At 49.6% G+C, this 13,995-nt stretch overlaps 1 protein-coding gene across 2 annotated transcripts in view; it reads left to right on the top strand.

The window, feature by feature from the left end:
• The window catches only part of STAT1 (signal transducer and activator of transcription 1), a 55,655-nt gene that overhangs the window by 36,746 nt on the left and 4,914 nt on the right, over nucleotides 1-13,995 (top strand). For both annotated transcript variants that reach the window (XM_038749002.1, XM_038749001.1), the window contains exons 16-21: nucleotides 1,359-1,457; nucleotides 1,551-1,686; nucleotides 2,895-2,947; nucleotides 5,684-5,778; nucleotides 7,168-7,307; nucleotides 11,160-11,345. In XM_038749002.1, the coding sequence (XP_038604930.1) occupies nucleotides 1,359-1,457; nucleotides 1,551-1,686; nucleotides 2,895-2,947; nucleotides 5,684-5,778; nucleotides 7,168-7,307; nucleotides 11,160-11,345 (709 nt within the window). The remainder of the gene's footprint in view (nucleotides 1-1,358; nucleotides 1,458-1,550; nucleotides 1,687-2,894; nucleotides 2,948-5,683; nucleotides 5,779-7,167; nucleotides 7,308-11,159; nucleotides 11,346-13,995) is intronic.

Raw genomic sequence — 13,995 nt, 5'->3', positions numbered from 1 at the left:
TTTGCCACCCAAAGCAGTCGGCCCAGGTGCCAGGCACAGAGGGCAACGGCGGAACCATCACGGTTAGGCGGCCCCACTCGCTTCCATCTTTCGACCGCAAACACAATCTGCTATTTCCCTCCTCTTGCATGTGTCCGAGTGCCCGGCATCAGGGCACTCCGCCCACACCAGCTATCACCAGAGAAGCAGCGTGGCTCAGTGGAAAGAGCCTGGGCTTTGGAGCCAGAGGTCATGGGGGCGAATCCCGGCTCCGCCCATTGTCAGCTGGGTGACTGTGGGCGAGTCACTTCACTTCTCTGAGCCTCAGTTCCCTCATCTGGAAAATGGGGATTAAGACTGTGAGCCCCCCGTGGGACAACCTGATCATCTGGTAACCTCCCCAGCGCTTAGAACAGTGCTTTGCACATAGTAAGTGCTTAATATCAACCCCCGGCCCACGTCATCCCCCGGGCCTGGAATGCCCTCCCTCTGCCCACCCGCCAAGCTAGCTCTCTTCCTCCCTTCAAGGCCCTACTGAGAGCTCACCTCCTCCAGGAGGCCTTCCCACACTGAGCCCCGTCCTTCCTCTCCCCCTCGTCCCCCTCTCCATCCCCCCATCTTACCTCCTTCCCTTCCCCACAGCACCTGTATATATATATATATTTGTACATATTTATTACTCTATTTATTTATCTTGTACATATCTATTCTCTTTATTTTATTTTGTTAGTATGTTTGGTTTTGTTCTCTGTCTCCCCCTTCTAGACTGTGAGCCCGCTGTTGGGTAGGGTCTGTCTCTATGTGTTGCCAACTTGTATTTCCCAAGCGCTTAGTACAGTGCTCTGCACACAGTAAGCACTCAATACGATTGGTTGATTGATTAATAAATGCCATCATTATTATGATTATCTGGCACAACCCTCTGACCGCACCAGGCATCAATACAGCGCTCTGCCCACAGTAGGTGTCCAGTCCAGTGCTCTGAACACAGGGAACACTGCTCAAACACGGCTGATTTGAGTTCCCAATCCTTAGCTGGGAAGCCGTCCAGCCCCCCGGCTCCCGGCGCCCCACAGGTCTGCTTCCCCTCCTGAACGCCCTCGTCCTTGCCCAATGCCCCGCCCTGCCCTGACCACTGTCAATCAATCAATCAATCGTATTTATTGAACGCTTCTCCGCTGCAGGCGTGAGCCCCCGCAAAGTCGGGCCGGCCGACCACGCGGGGGAGAGCCTGGTACTCACAGCTCAGGGGGCTCACCCCCTCGGTCCCCCTGCGCTCCATCCCTCTGCCACCCCACGGCCCAGGGCACGGACGGATCGACCCCGGGGAGGGGGATCCCCTGGCGCTGACCTCTCCCCCCCTCTTTTTCGTGTTTCAGACGACATCCCTGCCGGTGGTCGTGATCTCCAACGTCAGCCAGCTGCCCAGCGGGTGGGCCTCCATCCTGTGGTACAACATGCTGACCCGGGATCCCAGGGTACGGGCCCGGGCCACGGGGCCCGCTCGGGGGGTGGGGCGCGGGGCTCGCGGCCCATCCTGAGGCCTGCCCGGCTCCTCGTGTTTCCCCCAGAACTTATCCTTCTTCCTGAACCCGCCGTACGCCCGCTGGGGCCAGCTCTCCGAGGTGCTGAGCTGGCAGTTTTCTTCGATCACCAAGCGAGGCCTCCACGCCGACCAGCTGAGCATGCTGGGGGAGAAACTCCTGGGTAAGGAGCCGAGCCCGGGCTGGCCGATGGGAACGGCCCTCCTGCCTGCCCACCTCTTCATCATCAATCGTATTTATTGAGCGCTTACTATGTGCAGAGCACTGTACTAAGCGCTTGGGAAGTACAAATTGGCAACATCTAGAGACAGTCCCTACCCAACAGTGGGCTCACAGTCTAAAAGGGGGAGACAGAGAACAAAACCAAACATACTAACAAAATAAATAGAATAGATATGTACAAGTGAAATAAATAAATAGAGTAATAAATATGTATAAACATATATACATATATACAGGTGCTGTGGGGAAGGGAAGGAGGTAAGACGGGGGGGATGGAGGGGGGACGAGGGGGAGAGGAAGGAAGGGGCTCAGTCTGGGAAGGCCTCCTGGAGGAGGTGAGCTCTCAGCAGGGCCTTGAAGGGAGGAAGAGAGCTAGCTTGGCGGGTGGGCAGAGGGATTGGGGGCATTCCAGGCCCGGGGGAGGACGTGGGCCGGGGGTCGATGGCGGGACAGGCGAGAACGAGGTACGGTGAGGAGATTAGCGGCGGAGGAGCGGAGGGTGCGGGCTGGGCTGGAGAAGGACAGAAGGGAGGGGAGGTAGGAGGGGGCGAGGGGATGGATGGACAGCCTGGAAGCCCAGGGTGAGGAGTTTCTGCCTGATGCGCAGATTGACTGGTAGCCACTGGAGATTTTTGAGGAGGGGAGTAATATGCCCAGAGCGTTTCTGGACAAAGATAATCCGGGCAGCAGCATGAAGTATGGATTGAAGCTTCTTCGGAGCCAGCCCCCGCCACCCCTTGGGTGGCCTTTTAATAATAATAATGGCCATTATTAAGCGCTTACTACGTGCAAAGCACTGTTCTAAGCGCTGGGGAGGTTACAAGATGATCAGGTTGTCCCACGGGGGGCTCCCAGTCTTAATCCCCATTTTCCAGATGAGGTAACAGAGGCCCAGAGAAGTGAAGTGACTTGCCCCAAGTCACCCAGCTGACAGCTGGCGGAGCCGGGATTTGAACCCCTGACCTCTGACTCCAAAGCCCGGGCTCTTTCCACCGAGCTGTGCTGCTTCCCCAAGGTCCTTTAGACGAGGACAGTAAGCGCTCAATAAATATGATTGATGATGAGGACCCGGGGGAGTGGCTCCTCATGCCCTCTGCCTCGGGCTCCCGAGTTGTACCGCTGTCGTGACGTTGTTTCTGTTTGATTTAGGGCCCAATTCTGCCACCCCTGAAGGCCTCATTCCCTGGCAGAGGTTCTGCAAGGTGAGCTGCCCCCGGGGCCTTGGCTCCTGAGATCTCACCTCCTCCAGGAGGCCTTCCCAGACGGAGCCCCTTCCTTCCTCTCCCCCTCGTCCCCCTCCATCCCCCCCATCTTACCTCCTTCCCTTCCCCACAGCACCTGTATATATGTATATATGTTTGTACTTATTTATTACTCTATTTATTTATTTTACTTGTACATATCTATCCTATTTTATTTTGTTAGTATGTTTGGTTTTGTTCTCTGTCTCCCCCTTTTAGACTGTGAGCCCACTGTTGGGTAGGGACCATCTCTATATGTTGCCAATTTGTACTTCCCAAGCGCTTAGTACAGTGCTCTGCACATAGTAAGCGCTCAATAAATACGATTGATGATGATGATCCTCTTCCCTGCTCCGCTTTGCTCCCAGACCTGCGGCCCCCTCCTCTTCGTTCGGTTCTTTCAGTGGTACTTATTGAACGCTTACCGTGGGCAGAGCACTGTACTAAGATCTTGGGAGAGTACAGCGTAAGCATAAACAGACACATTCCCTGCCCACAGGGAGCTTCCCCGCTCCGCTCTGCCCCCGGGAACGGGCCTTCATCCTTTTCATCATCATCATCAATCGTATTTATTGAGCGCTTACTGTGTGCAGAGCACTGTACTAAGCGCTTGGGAAGTACAAGTCGGCAACATATAGAGACAGTCCCGACCCAGCAGTGGGCTCACAGTCTAAAAGGGGGAGATAGAGAAAAAAAAAACAAAACCAAACATACTAACAAAATAAAATAAATAGAATAGATATGTACAAGTAAAATAAAGAGTAATAAATATGTACAAAAATATATACTCTATTATATATACTCTATTTATTTATTTTACTTCTACATAGCTATTCTATTTATTTTATTTTGTTAGTATGTTTGGTTTTGTTCTCTGTCTCCCCCTTTTAGACCGTATACATATATACAGTTCCCCACGGCCTCACCATCTTCTTTCCGGATTCAGCTCTGCCCCGGGGCCCCGGTTCCGTCTCCTTCCTCTCCTCCGTTTCCAGGGCTGGGCTTGGAGCCGGAATTCTGGGGCACGGGGGGCTCCCCTACTACTCTCCCCCACCCGATCCCAAAAACACACATACTCCCCGAACTGGGGTCTCCACTGCTCCCCCGGCCGGGGTCTCGGCCGTTCCAACACCGGGCGAATCACTTGCTCGGCATCGCTCTGCGCTGGACCCTCACCCCATATGCGCCGGGAAGGCCGGGCTTTCCTTCTCCATCGGCCGTGAAGCCGGGGGGCTCGCGCTTCGGTCCAGCTACCAGGCTCCGGGTCTCTCTTCCTCCCTTCAAGGCCCTACTGAGAGCTCACCTCCTCCAGGAGGCCTTCCCACACTGAGCCCCTTCCTTCCTCTCCCCCTCGTCCCCCTCATCATCATCATCATCAATCGTATTTATTGAGCGCTTACTGTGTGCAGAGCACTGTACTAAGCGCTTGGGAAGTCCAAGTTGGCAACATATAGAGACGGTCCCTACCCAACAGTGGGCTCACAGTCTAAAAGAAATAATAATAATGGCATTTGTTAAGCGCTTACTATGTGCAGAGCACTGTTCTAAGCGCTGGAGGGAATACAAGGTGATCAAGTTGTCCCACGTGGGGCTCACAGTCTGAATCCCCATTTTACAGATGAGATAACTGAGGCTCAGAGAAGTTAAGTGACTTGCCCAAGGTCACACAGCAGACATGTGGCGGAGCTGGGATTCGAACCCATGACCTCTGACTCCAAAGCCCATGCTCTGTCCACTGAGCCACGCTGCTTCTCTGCCCCTCTCCATCTCCCCCATCTTACCTCCTTCCCTTCCCCACAGCACCTGTATATATGTATATATGTTTGTACGTATTTATTACTCTATTTATTTATCTTACTTGTACATATCTATTCTATTTATTTTATTTTGTTACTATGTTTGGTTTTGTTCTCCGTCTCCCCCTTCCAGACTGTGAGCCCGCTGTTGGGTAGGGACCGTCTCTACATGTTGCCGACTTGTACTTCCCAAGCGCTTAGTCCAGTGCTCTGCACACAATAAGCGCTCAATAAATACAATTGATTGATTGATCAATTGATCAAGGATCAATTGATTCCTCCAGGAGGCCTTCCCAGACTGAGCCCCTTCCTTCCTCTCCCCCTCTCCATCCCCCACATCTTACCTCCTTCCCTTCCCCACAGCACCTGTATATCTGTATATATGTTGGTACATATTCCTTCCTCTCCCCCTCGTCCCCCTCTCCATCCCCCCATCTTACCTCCTTCCCTTCCCCACAGCACCTGTATATATGGATAGATGTTTGTACATATTTATTACTCTATTTATTTATTATTTATTTATTTATTATTTATTTATTTATTTTACTTGTACATAGCTATTCTATTTATTTTATTTTGTTAGTATGTTTGGTTTTGTTCTCCGTCTCCCCCTTTTAGACTGTGAGCCCACTGTTGGGTAGGGACCGTCTCTATATGTTGCCAATTTGTACTTCCCAAGCGCTTAGTCCAGTGCTCTGCACACAGTAGGCGCTCAATAAATACGATTTATTGATTGATTGATTGCCCCTCCGGTCCTAGCGCTCCCCGGGGGCAGGGGACGGTCCACTGGACACAATTCGGCGGGCCCGCGCAACACACAAACCGGCGGAGTGCGTGTGCTGACCGTGCTGCCTCAGACAGCTTCCCCACATCGGTGCTTTTGTGTTTTTTTCTTTTTCAGGAAAACATAAACGACAAAAATTTCCCCTTCTGGCTCTGGATTGAGAGCATCCTGGAGCTCATTAAGAAGCACCTGCTGTGCCTTTGGAATGATGGGTAATTACCCACAGTGCCCCAAAATGAAGTGGCGGGATGGGGGGCGAGAGCTTGCCCTCTCTGTAGGGGAGCAATCAATCAATCAATCGTATTTATTGAGCGCTTACTATGTGCAGAGCAGCTGTTGTGGGGTGTGGGTGAGTGTGCGAACGCAAGCGTGAATGCAAGAAGCAGCGTGGCTCAGTGGAAAGAGCCTGGGCTTTGGAGTCAGAGGTCATGGGTTCGAATCCCGGCTCCGCCACTTGTCAGCCGTGGGCAAGTCACTTCACTTCTCCGGGCCTCAATTCCCTCATCTGTAAAATGGGGATGAAGACTGGGGGCCCCCCGTGGGGCAACCGGATCACCTTGTAACCTCCCCAGTGCTTAGAACAGTGCCTTGCACATAGTAAGCGCTTAATAAATGCCATTATTATTATGATGATGTCAGGGGGTTCCAGAGGAGGAAAACATGGCCGTGCCCCCTTTCCCACCTTTAGAGAGACAGAGAGAGCGGGGGCGGGAGGTGGGGGAAAGACCGACATTTGAGATTCGGTCATTTGAAATCCAAGTTTTCGAGACTTCGAGATTTTACTCGTACATATCTATTCTATTTATTTTATTTTGTTAATATGTTTTGTTCTGTTCTCTGTCTCCCCCTCCTAGACTGTGAGCCCGCCGTTGGGTAGGGACTGTCTCTCGATGTTGCCAACTTGTACTTCCCAAGCGTTTAGTACAATGCTCTGCACACAGCAAGCGCTCAATAAATACGATTGATTGATTAATAATAATAATAATGATGGCATTTATTAAGCGCTTACTATGTGCAAAGCACTGTTCTAAGCACTGGGGAGGTTCCAAGGTGATCAGGTTGTCCCACGGGGGGCTCACAGTCTTCATCCCCATTTGACAGATGAGGGATCTGAGGCCCAGAGAAGTGAAGTGACTTGCCCCGAGTCACCCAGCTGACAAGGGGCGGAGCCGGGACTTGAACCCACGACCTCTGACTCCAAAACCCAGGCTCTTCCCACTGAGCCACGCTGCTTCTCAATCGATTGATTGATTGATTGAGGGACCCACAGGCGTTCCTGGAAGGCAACACGGGGCGTCCGGGGTGGGGCTGGGCAGGGCCGCCCAGGACCTTCTAGACTGTAAGCCCCTTGTCGGGTAGGGACCGTCTCTAGATGTTGCCAACTTGGACTTCCCAAGCGCTTAGTACAGTGCTCTGCACACAGGAAGCGCTCAATAAATACGATTGATTGATTGTTGGGTAGGTACCGCGTCTATATGTTGCCAACTTGGACTTCCCAAGCGCCTGGTCCAGTGATCTGCACACAGTGAGCGCTCAATAAATACGATTGATTGATTGATTGATTAACCGGGCGCTAACGGGCACCGCTCTGCCCGCCCCAGGTGCATCATGGGCTTCATCAGCAAGGAGCGCGAGCGAGCCCTGCTGAAGGACCAGCAGCCGGGAACCTTCCTGCTGCGCTTCAGCGAGAGCAGCCGTGAGGGGGCCATCACATTCACCTGGGTCGAGAGGGCCCAGAACGGTCAGTGGGGCGGCTGCGGGGGGCCTGGCGGGGGGCTCGGACGCTCAGTTGGGTGGCCGTCCGGGTGGGGTGCCCACTGTTGGGTAGGGACCGTCTCTAGATGTTGCCAATTTGTACTTCCCAAGCGCTTAGTACAGTGCTCTGCACACAGTAAGCGCTCAATAAATATGACTGATGATGATGATGACCGGGGCGGGGTCTGGATGGTCAGTTGGATGGCACAGCAGCGTGGCTCAGTGGAAAAGAGCCCGGGCTTTGGAGTCAGAGGCTGTGGGTTCAAATCCCGGCCCCGCCACTTGTCAGCTGTGTGACTTTGGGCCAGTCACTTCACTTCTCCGGGCCTCAGTCACCTCCTCTGGAAAATGGGGATTAAGACCTTGTAGCCTCCCCAGCGCTTAGAACAGGGCTTTGCACATAGTAAGCGCTTAACAAATGCCATCATTATTATTATTCAATCAGTCAATCAGTCGTATTCATTGAGCGCTTACTGTGTGCAGAGCACTGGACTAAGCGCTTGGGAAGTCCAAGTTGGCAACATATAGAGACGGTCCCTACCCAACAGTGGGTTCATGGTCTAAAAGACAGTGGGTTCACAGTCTTATTATTCTTATTATGGCCTAAGACATCCCGGGCGGACGAGACGGTCGGGCCGGGCACGGGGGCGGGCGGGTTTGGGGCAGGGGAGTGAGCCGGAGGAGGCCGCGGGGCCAGGGTAGGGGCTCGTTGTCCGTCTCGGGCTGCTCCGCTTTACTCCTCGCCCGCTGTGGGATCATCATCATCATCATCAATCGTATTTATTGAGCGCTTACTATGTGCAGAGCACTGGACTAAGCGCTTGGGAAGTACAAACTGGCAACATCTAGAGACAGTCCCTACCCAACAGTGGGCTCACAGTCTAAAAGGGGGAGACAGAGAACAAAACCAAACATACTAACAAAAGAAAATAAATAGATGTACTGAGCGCCTGCCTGCCTGCCTGTGCTTGCTGGCCACTGGGAGCCGAGCACCCTACCTTGGGCCGAGCGCTGTCCGCCCGCTCGGGAGCGCGGCGCAGTGCTGGCAGCGGCAGCGATCGATCAATCAATCAATCAGTCGTATTTATTGAGCGCTTACTGTGTGCAGAGCACTGGACTAAGCGCTTGGGAAGTCCAAGTTGGCAACATATAGAGATGGTCCCTACCCAACAATCAATCAATCAATCAATCATATTTATTGAGTGCTTACTGTGTGCAGAGCACTGGACTAAGCGCTTGGGAAGTACAAGTTGGCAACATATAGAGACAGTCCCTACCCAACAATCAATCAATCAATCAATCTTATTTATTGAGCGCTTGCTGTGTGCAGAGCACTGTACTAAGCGCTTGGGAAGTACAAGTTGGCAACATATAGAGACAGTCCCTACCCAACAGTGGGCTCACAGTCTAGAAGGGGGAGACGGAGAACAAAACCAAACATACTAACAAAATAAAATAAATAGAATAGACATGTACAAGTTAAATAAATAAATAAATAAATAAATAGAGTAATAAATATGTACAAACATATATACATATATACAGGTATACATCTATACGGTCCCTACCCAACAGTGGGCTCACAGTCTAAAAGGGGGAGACAGAGAACAAAACCAAACGTACTAACAAAATAAAATAAATAGAATAGACATGTACAAGTAAAATGAATAAATAAATAAATAAATAGAGTAATAAATATGTACAAACATATATACAGGTATACATATATATGGTCCCTACCCAACAGTGGGCTCACAGTCTAAAAGGTGGAGACGGAGAACAAAACCAAACATACTAACAAAATAAAATAAATAGAATAGACATGTACAAGTAAAATAAATAAATAAATAGAGTAATAAATATGTACAAACATATATACAGGTATACATATATACGGTCCCTACCCAACAGTGGGCTCACAGTCTAAAAGGGGCAGATGGAGAACAAAACCAAACATACTAACAAAATAAAATAAATGGAATAGATATGTACATATTTATTCTACTTATTTTGTTAATATGTTTCGTTCTTTGTCTCCCCCTTCTAGACTATATATGTTTGTACATATTTATTCAATCGTATTTATTTTACTTGTGCATATTTATTCTACTTATTTTGTTACTATGTTTCGTTCTCTGTCTCCCCCTTCTAGACTGTATGTATGTTTGTACGTATTTATTACTCTATTTTACTTGTACATATCTAGTCTATTTACTTTATTTTCTTAATATGTTTGGTTTTGTTGTCCGTCTCCCCCTTCTAGACTGTGAGCCCACTGTTGGGTAGGGACCGTCTCTATATGTTGCCAACTTGGACTTCCCAAGCGCTTAGTACGGTGCTCTGCACACAGTAAGCGCTCAATAAATACGATTGACTGATTGATTGATATGTACAAGTAAAATAAATAAATAGAGTAATAAATATGTACAAACATATATACATATACGTATATATGAGAAGCAGCATGGCTCGGTGGAAAGAGCCCGGGCTTTGGCGTCAGAGGTCATGGGTTCGAATCCCAGCTCCACCACAAGTGTGCCGTGTGACCTTGGGCAAGTCACTTAGCTTCTCTGAGCCTCAGTTCCCTCATCTGTAAAAATGGGGATGAAGACTGTGAGCCCCCCGTGGGACAACTGGATCACATTGTACCCCCGCAGCGCTTAGAACAGTGCTTTGCACATAGTAAGCGCTGAACAAATGCCATTATTCTTTTAGACTGTGAGCCCACTGTTGGGTAGGGACTGTCTCTATATGTTGCCAACTTGTACTTCCCAAGCGCTTAGTACAGTGCTCTGCACACAGTAAGCGCTCAATAAATGCGATTGATTGATTAATTGATATGTACAAGTAAAATAGAGTAATAAATATGTACAAACATATATACATATACGTATATATGAGAAGCAGCGTGGCTCGGTGGAAAGAGCCCGGGCTTTGGAGTCAGAGGTCAAGGGTTCAAATCCCAGCTCCACCACAAGTCTGCCGTGTGACCTTGGGCAAGTCACTTAGCTTCTCTGAGCCTCAGTTCCCTCATCTGTAAAAATGGGGATGAAGACTGTGAGCCCCACGTGGGACAACTGGATCACACTGTATCCCCCCCAGCGCTTAGAACAGTGCTTTGCACATAGTAAGCGCTGAACAAATGCCATTATTCTTTTAGACTGTGAGCCCACTGTTGGGTAGGGACTGTCTCTATATGTTGCCAACTTGTACTTCCCAAGCGCTTAGTACAGTGCTCTGCACACAGTAAGCGCTCAATAAATGCGATTGATTGATTAATTGATATGTACAAGTAAAATAAATAGAGTAATAAATATGTACAAACATATATACATATACGTATATATGAGAAGCAGCGTGGCTCGGTGGAAAGAGCCCGGGCTTTGGAGTCAGAGGTCATGGGTTCGAATCCCAGCTCCACCACAAGTCTGCCGTGTGACCTTGGGCAAGTCACTCAACTTCTCTGAGCCTCAGTTCCCTCATCTGTAAAAATGGGGATGAAGACTGTGAGCCCCCCGTGGGACAACTGGATCACACTGTATCCCCCCCAGCGCTTAGAACAGTGCTTTGCACATAGTAAGCGCTGAACAAACGCCATTATTCTTTTAGACTGTGAGCCCACTGTTGGGTAGGGACCGTCTCTATATGTTGCCAACTTGGACTCCCCAAGCGCTTCATAGTAAGCGCTCCATAAATACGATTGATGATGATATATACATAATATACGTCCATCCCCTGCCCAGTCAGCTTGGCGTGGGCTCCTGGGGCTCACCTGTTGCTCTCTGTGTGTGTGTGTGCACGCGTGTGCACGCGTGTCCGTCCGGGCTCCGGCCGGCAGAGGCCCAGTTCCACGCGGTGGAGCCGTACACGAAGCGGGAGCTGTCCGCCGTCACCTTCCCGGACATCATCCGCAACTACAAGGTCATGGCGGCCGAGAACATCCCCGAGAACCCCCTCAAGTACCTGTACCCCAACATCGACAAAGACCACGCCTTCGGCAAGTACTACTCCCGGCCCAAGGAAGGTGAGTGTCCCGACCCCCCGGGTCCCCCCCGCCACCCACCCACCCACCAGCCGTAGGGCTCGCACCCCTTCCTCGGTGGCAACTAAACCGTAAGCCCAGTGCGGGCAGGGATTGCCCCTCTTTATTGCTGAACTGCATCTCCCAAGTGCTTAGTACAGCGCTCCGCACACAACAAGCGCTCAATAAACACGACTGAATGAATGAGTGAACTAGGCTGTGAGCTCCCTGCAGGCAGGGAATAATAATAATAATAATAATAATAATGGCATTTATTAAGCGCTTACTATGTGCAAAGCACTGTTCTAAGCGCCGGGGAGGCAACAAGGTAATCAGGCTCACAGTCTTAATCCCCATGTTCCAGATGAGGTACCTGAGGCGCAGAGAAGTTAAGTTACACAGCTGACAATTGGCAGAGCCGGGATTTGAACCCATGACCTCTGACTCCAGAGCCCGGGCTTTATCGTTCATTCATTCATTCTTTTAGACTGTGAGCCCACTGTTGGGTAGGGACTGTCTCTATATGTTGCCATCTTGTACTTCCCAAGCGCTTAGTACAGTGCTCTGCACACAGTAAGCGCTCAATAAATACGATTGATTGATTGACTGAGCGCTTACTGTGTGCAGAGCACTGCACTAAGCGCTTGGGAAGTCCGAGTTGGCAACATCATCATCATCATCATCAATCGTATTTATTGAGCGCTTACTATGTGCAGAGCACTGTACTAAGCGCTTGGGAAGTCCGAGTTGGCAACATATAGAGACGGTCCCTACCCAAAAGCGGGCTCACAGTCTAGAAGATTGCGTTGTACTTTCCCAAGCTCTGCACGTGGTAAGTGCTTAATAAATACAATTGAATGAATAAATACGATCAAGTGAATGAACTATAGAGCTGATACGCCTGTTCCCCTGGCATTCATTCATTCGTTCGATCGTATTTATTGAGCGCTTACTGTGTGCACAGCACTGTATTAAGCGCTTGGGAAGTCCAAGTCGGCAACATATAGAGACGGTCCCTACCCGACGATGGGCTCACAGTCTAGAAGGGGGAGACAGACAACAAAACCAAACACGTGGACAGGTGTCAAGTCGTCAGAACAAACAGAAATAAAGCTAGATGCACATCATTAACAAAATAAATAGAATAGTAATAATAATAATAATAATGATGGCATTTATCGAGCGCTTACAGTGTGCAGAACACTGTACTAAGCGCTTGGGAAGTACAAGTCGGCAACATATAGAGACGGTCCCTACCCAACATCATCATCATCATCAATTGTATTTATTGAGTGCTTACTGTGTGCAGAGCACTGTACTAAGCGCTTGGGAAGTCCAAGTTGGCAACATCTAGAGACAGTCCCTACCCAACAGTGGGCTCACAGTCTAGAAGGGGGAGACAGGGAACAAAACCAAACACGTGGACAGGTGTCAAGTCGTTAGAACAAATAGAAATAAAGCTAGATGCACATCATTAACAAAATAAATAGAATAGTAATAATAATGATGATGGCATTTATCGAGCGCTTACTGTGTGCAGAGCACTGTACTAAGCACTTGGGAAGTCCAAGTCGGCTACATTTAGAGACGGTCCCTACCCGACAACGGGCTCACAGTCTAGAAGGGGCAGACAGACAACAAAACCAAACCCGTGGACAGGTGTCAAGTCATCAGAACAAACAGAAATAAAGCTAGATGCACATCATTAACAAAATAAATAGAATAGTAATAATAATAATAATGATGGCATTTATCGAGTGCTTAATGCGTGCCAAGCACTGTTCTAAGCGTTTTTAGACTGTGAGCCCACTGTTGGGTAGGGACTGTCTCTATACGTTGCCGACTTGTACTTCCCAAGCGCTTAGTCCAGTGCTCTGCACACAGTAAGCGCTCAATGAATACGATTGATGATGATCATTAACAAAATAAATAGAATAGTAATAATAATAATGATGGCATTTATCGAGCACTTACTGTGTGCCAAGCACTGTTCTGAGCGCTTTTAGACTGCGAGCCCACTGTTGGGTAGGGACTGTCTCTATATGTTGCCGACTTGGACTTCCCAAGCACTTAGTACAGTGCTGTGCACACAGTAAGCGCTCAATAAATACGATTGATGATATGTTGCCGACTTGTACTTCCCAAGCGCTTAGTCCAGTGCTCTGCACACAGTAAGCGCTCAATAAATCCGATGGATCGATTGGGCTGTCTAGAAAATGAGACCAGTGCTTGGCACATAATAATAATAACAATATTGGCATTTGTTAAGCGCTTACTATGTGCAAAGCACTGTTTTAAGCGCTGGGGGGGGATACAAGGTGATCAGGTTGTCCCCCGTGGGGCTCACAGTCTTAACCCCCATTTTACAGATGAGGGAACTGAGGCTCAGAGAAGGTAACTGACTTCCAAGATCCCACCGCAGACATGTGGCAGAGCCGGGATTCGAACCTGTGACCCCCGACTTTCAATCAATCAATCGTATTTATTGAGCGCTTACTATGTGCAGAGCACTGTACTAAGCGCTTGGGAAGTACAAATTGGCAACACACGGCATTGGCAACACACTTTCCACCGAGCCACGCCGCTTCTGTAGTAAACGCTTAACCGATGCCATAATTACGATTGCTGTCGCACCCACCCCGAGGGCAGAGGT

This window comes from Tachyglossus aculeatus, chromosome 7 (genome assembly GCF_015852505.1).
Source record: "Tachyglossus aculeatus isolate mTacAcu1 chromosome 7, mTacAcu1.pri, whole genome shotgun sequence".
NCBI lineage: Eukaryota > Metazoa > Chordata > Mammalia > Monotremata > Tachyglossidae > Tachyglossus > Tachyglossus aculeatus.
This window is presented reverse-complemented; position numbering and strand designations above follow the sequence as displayed.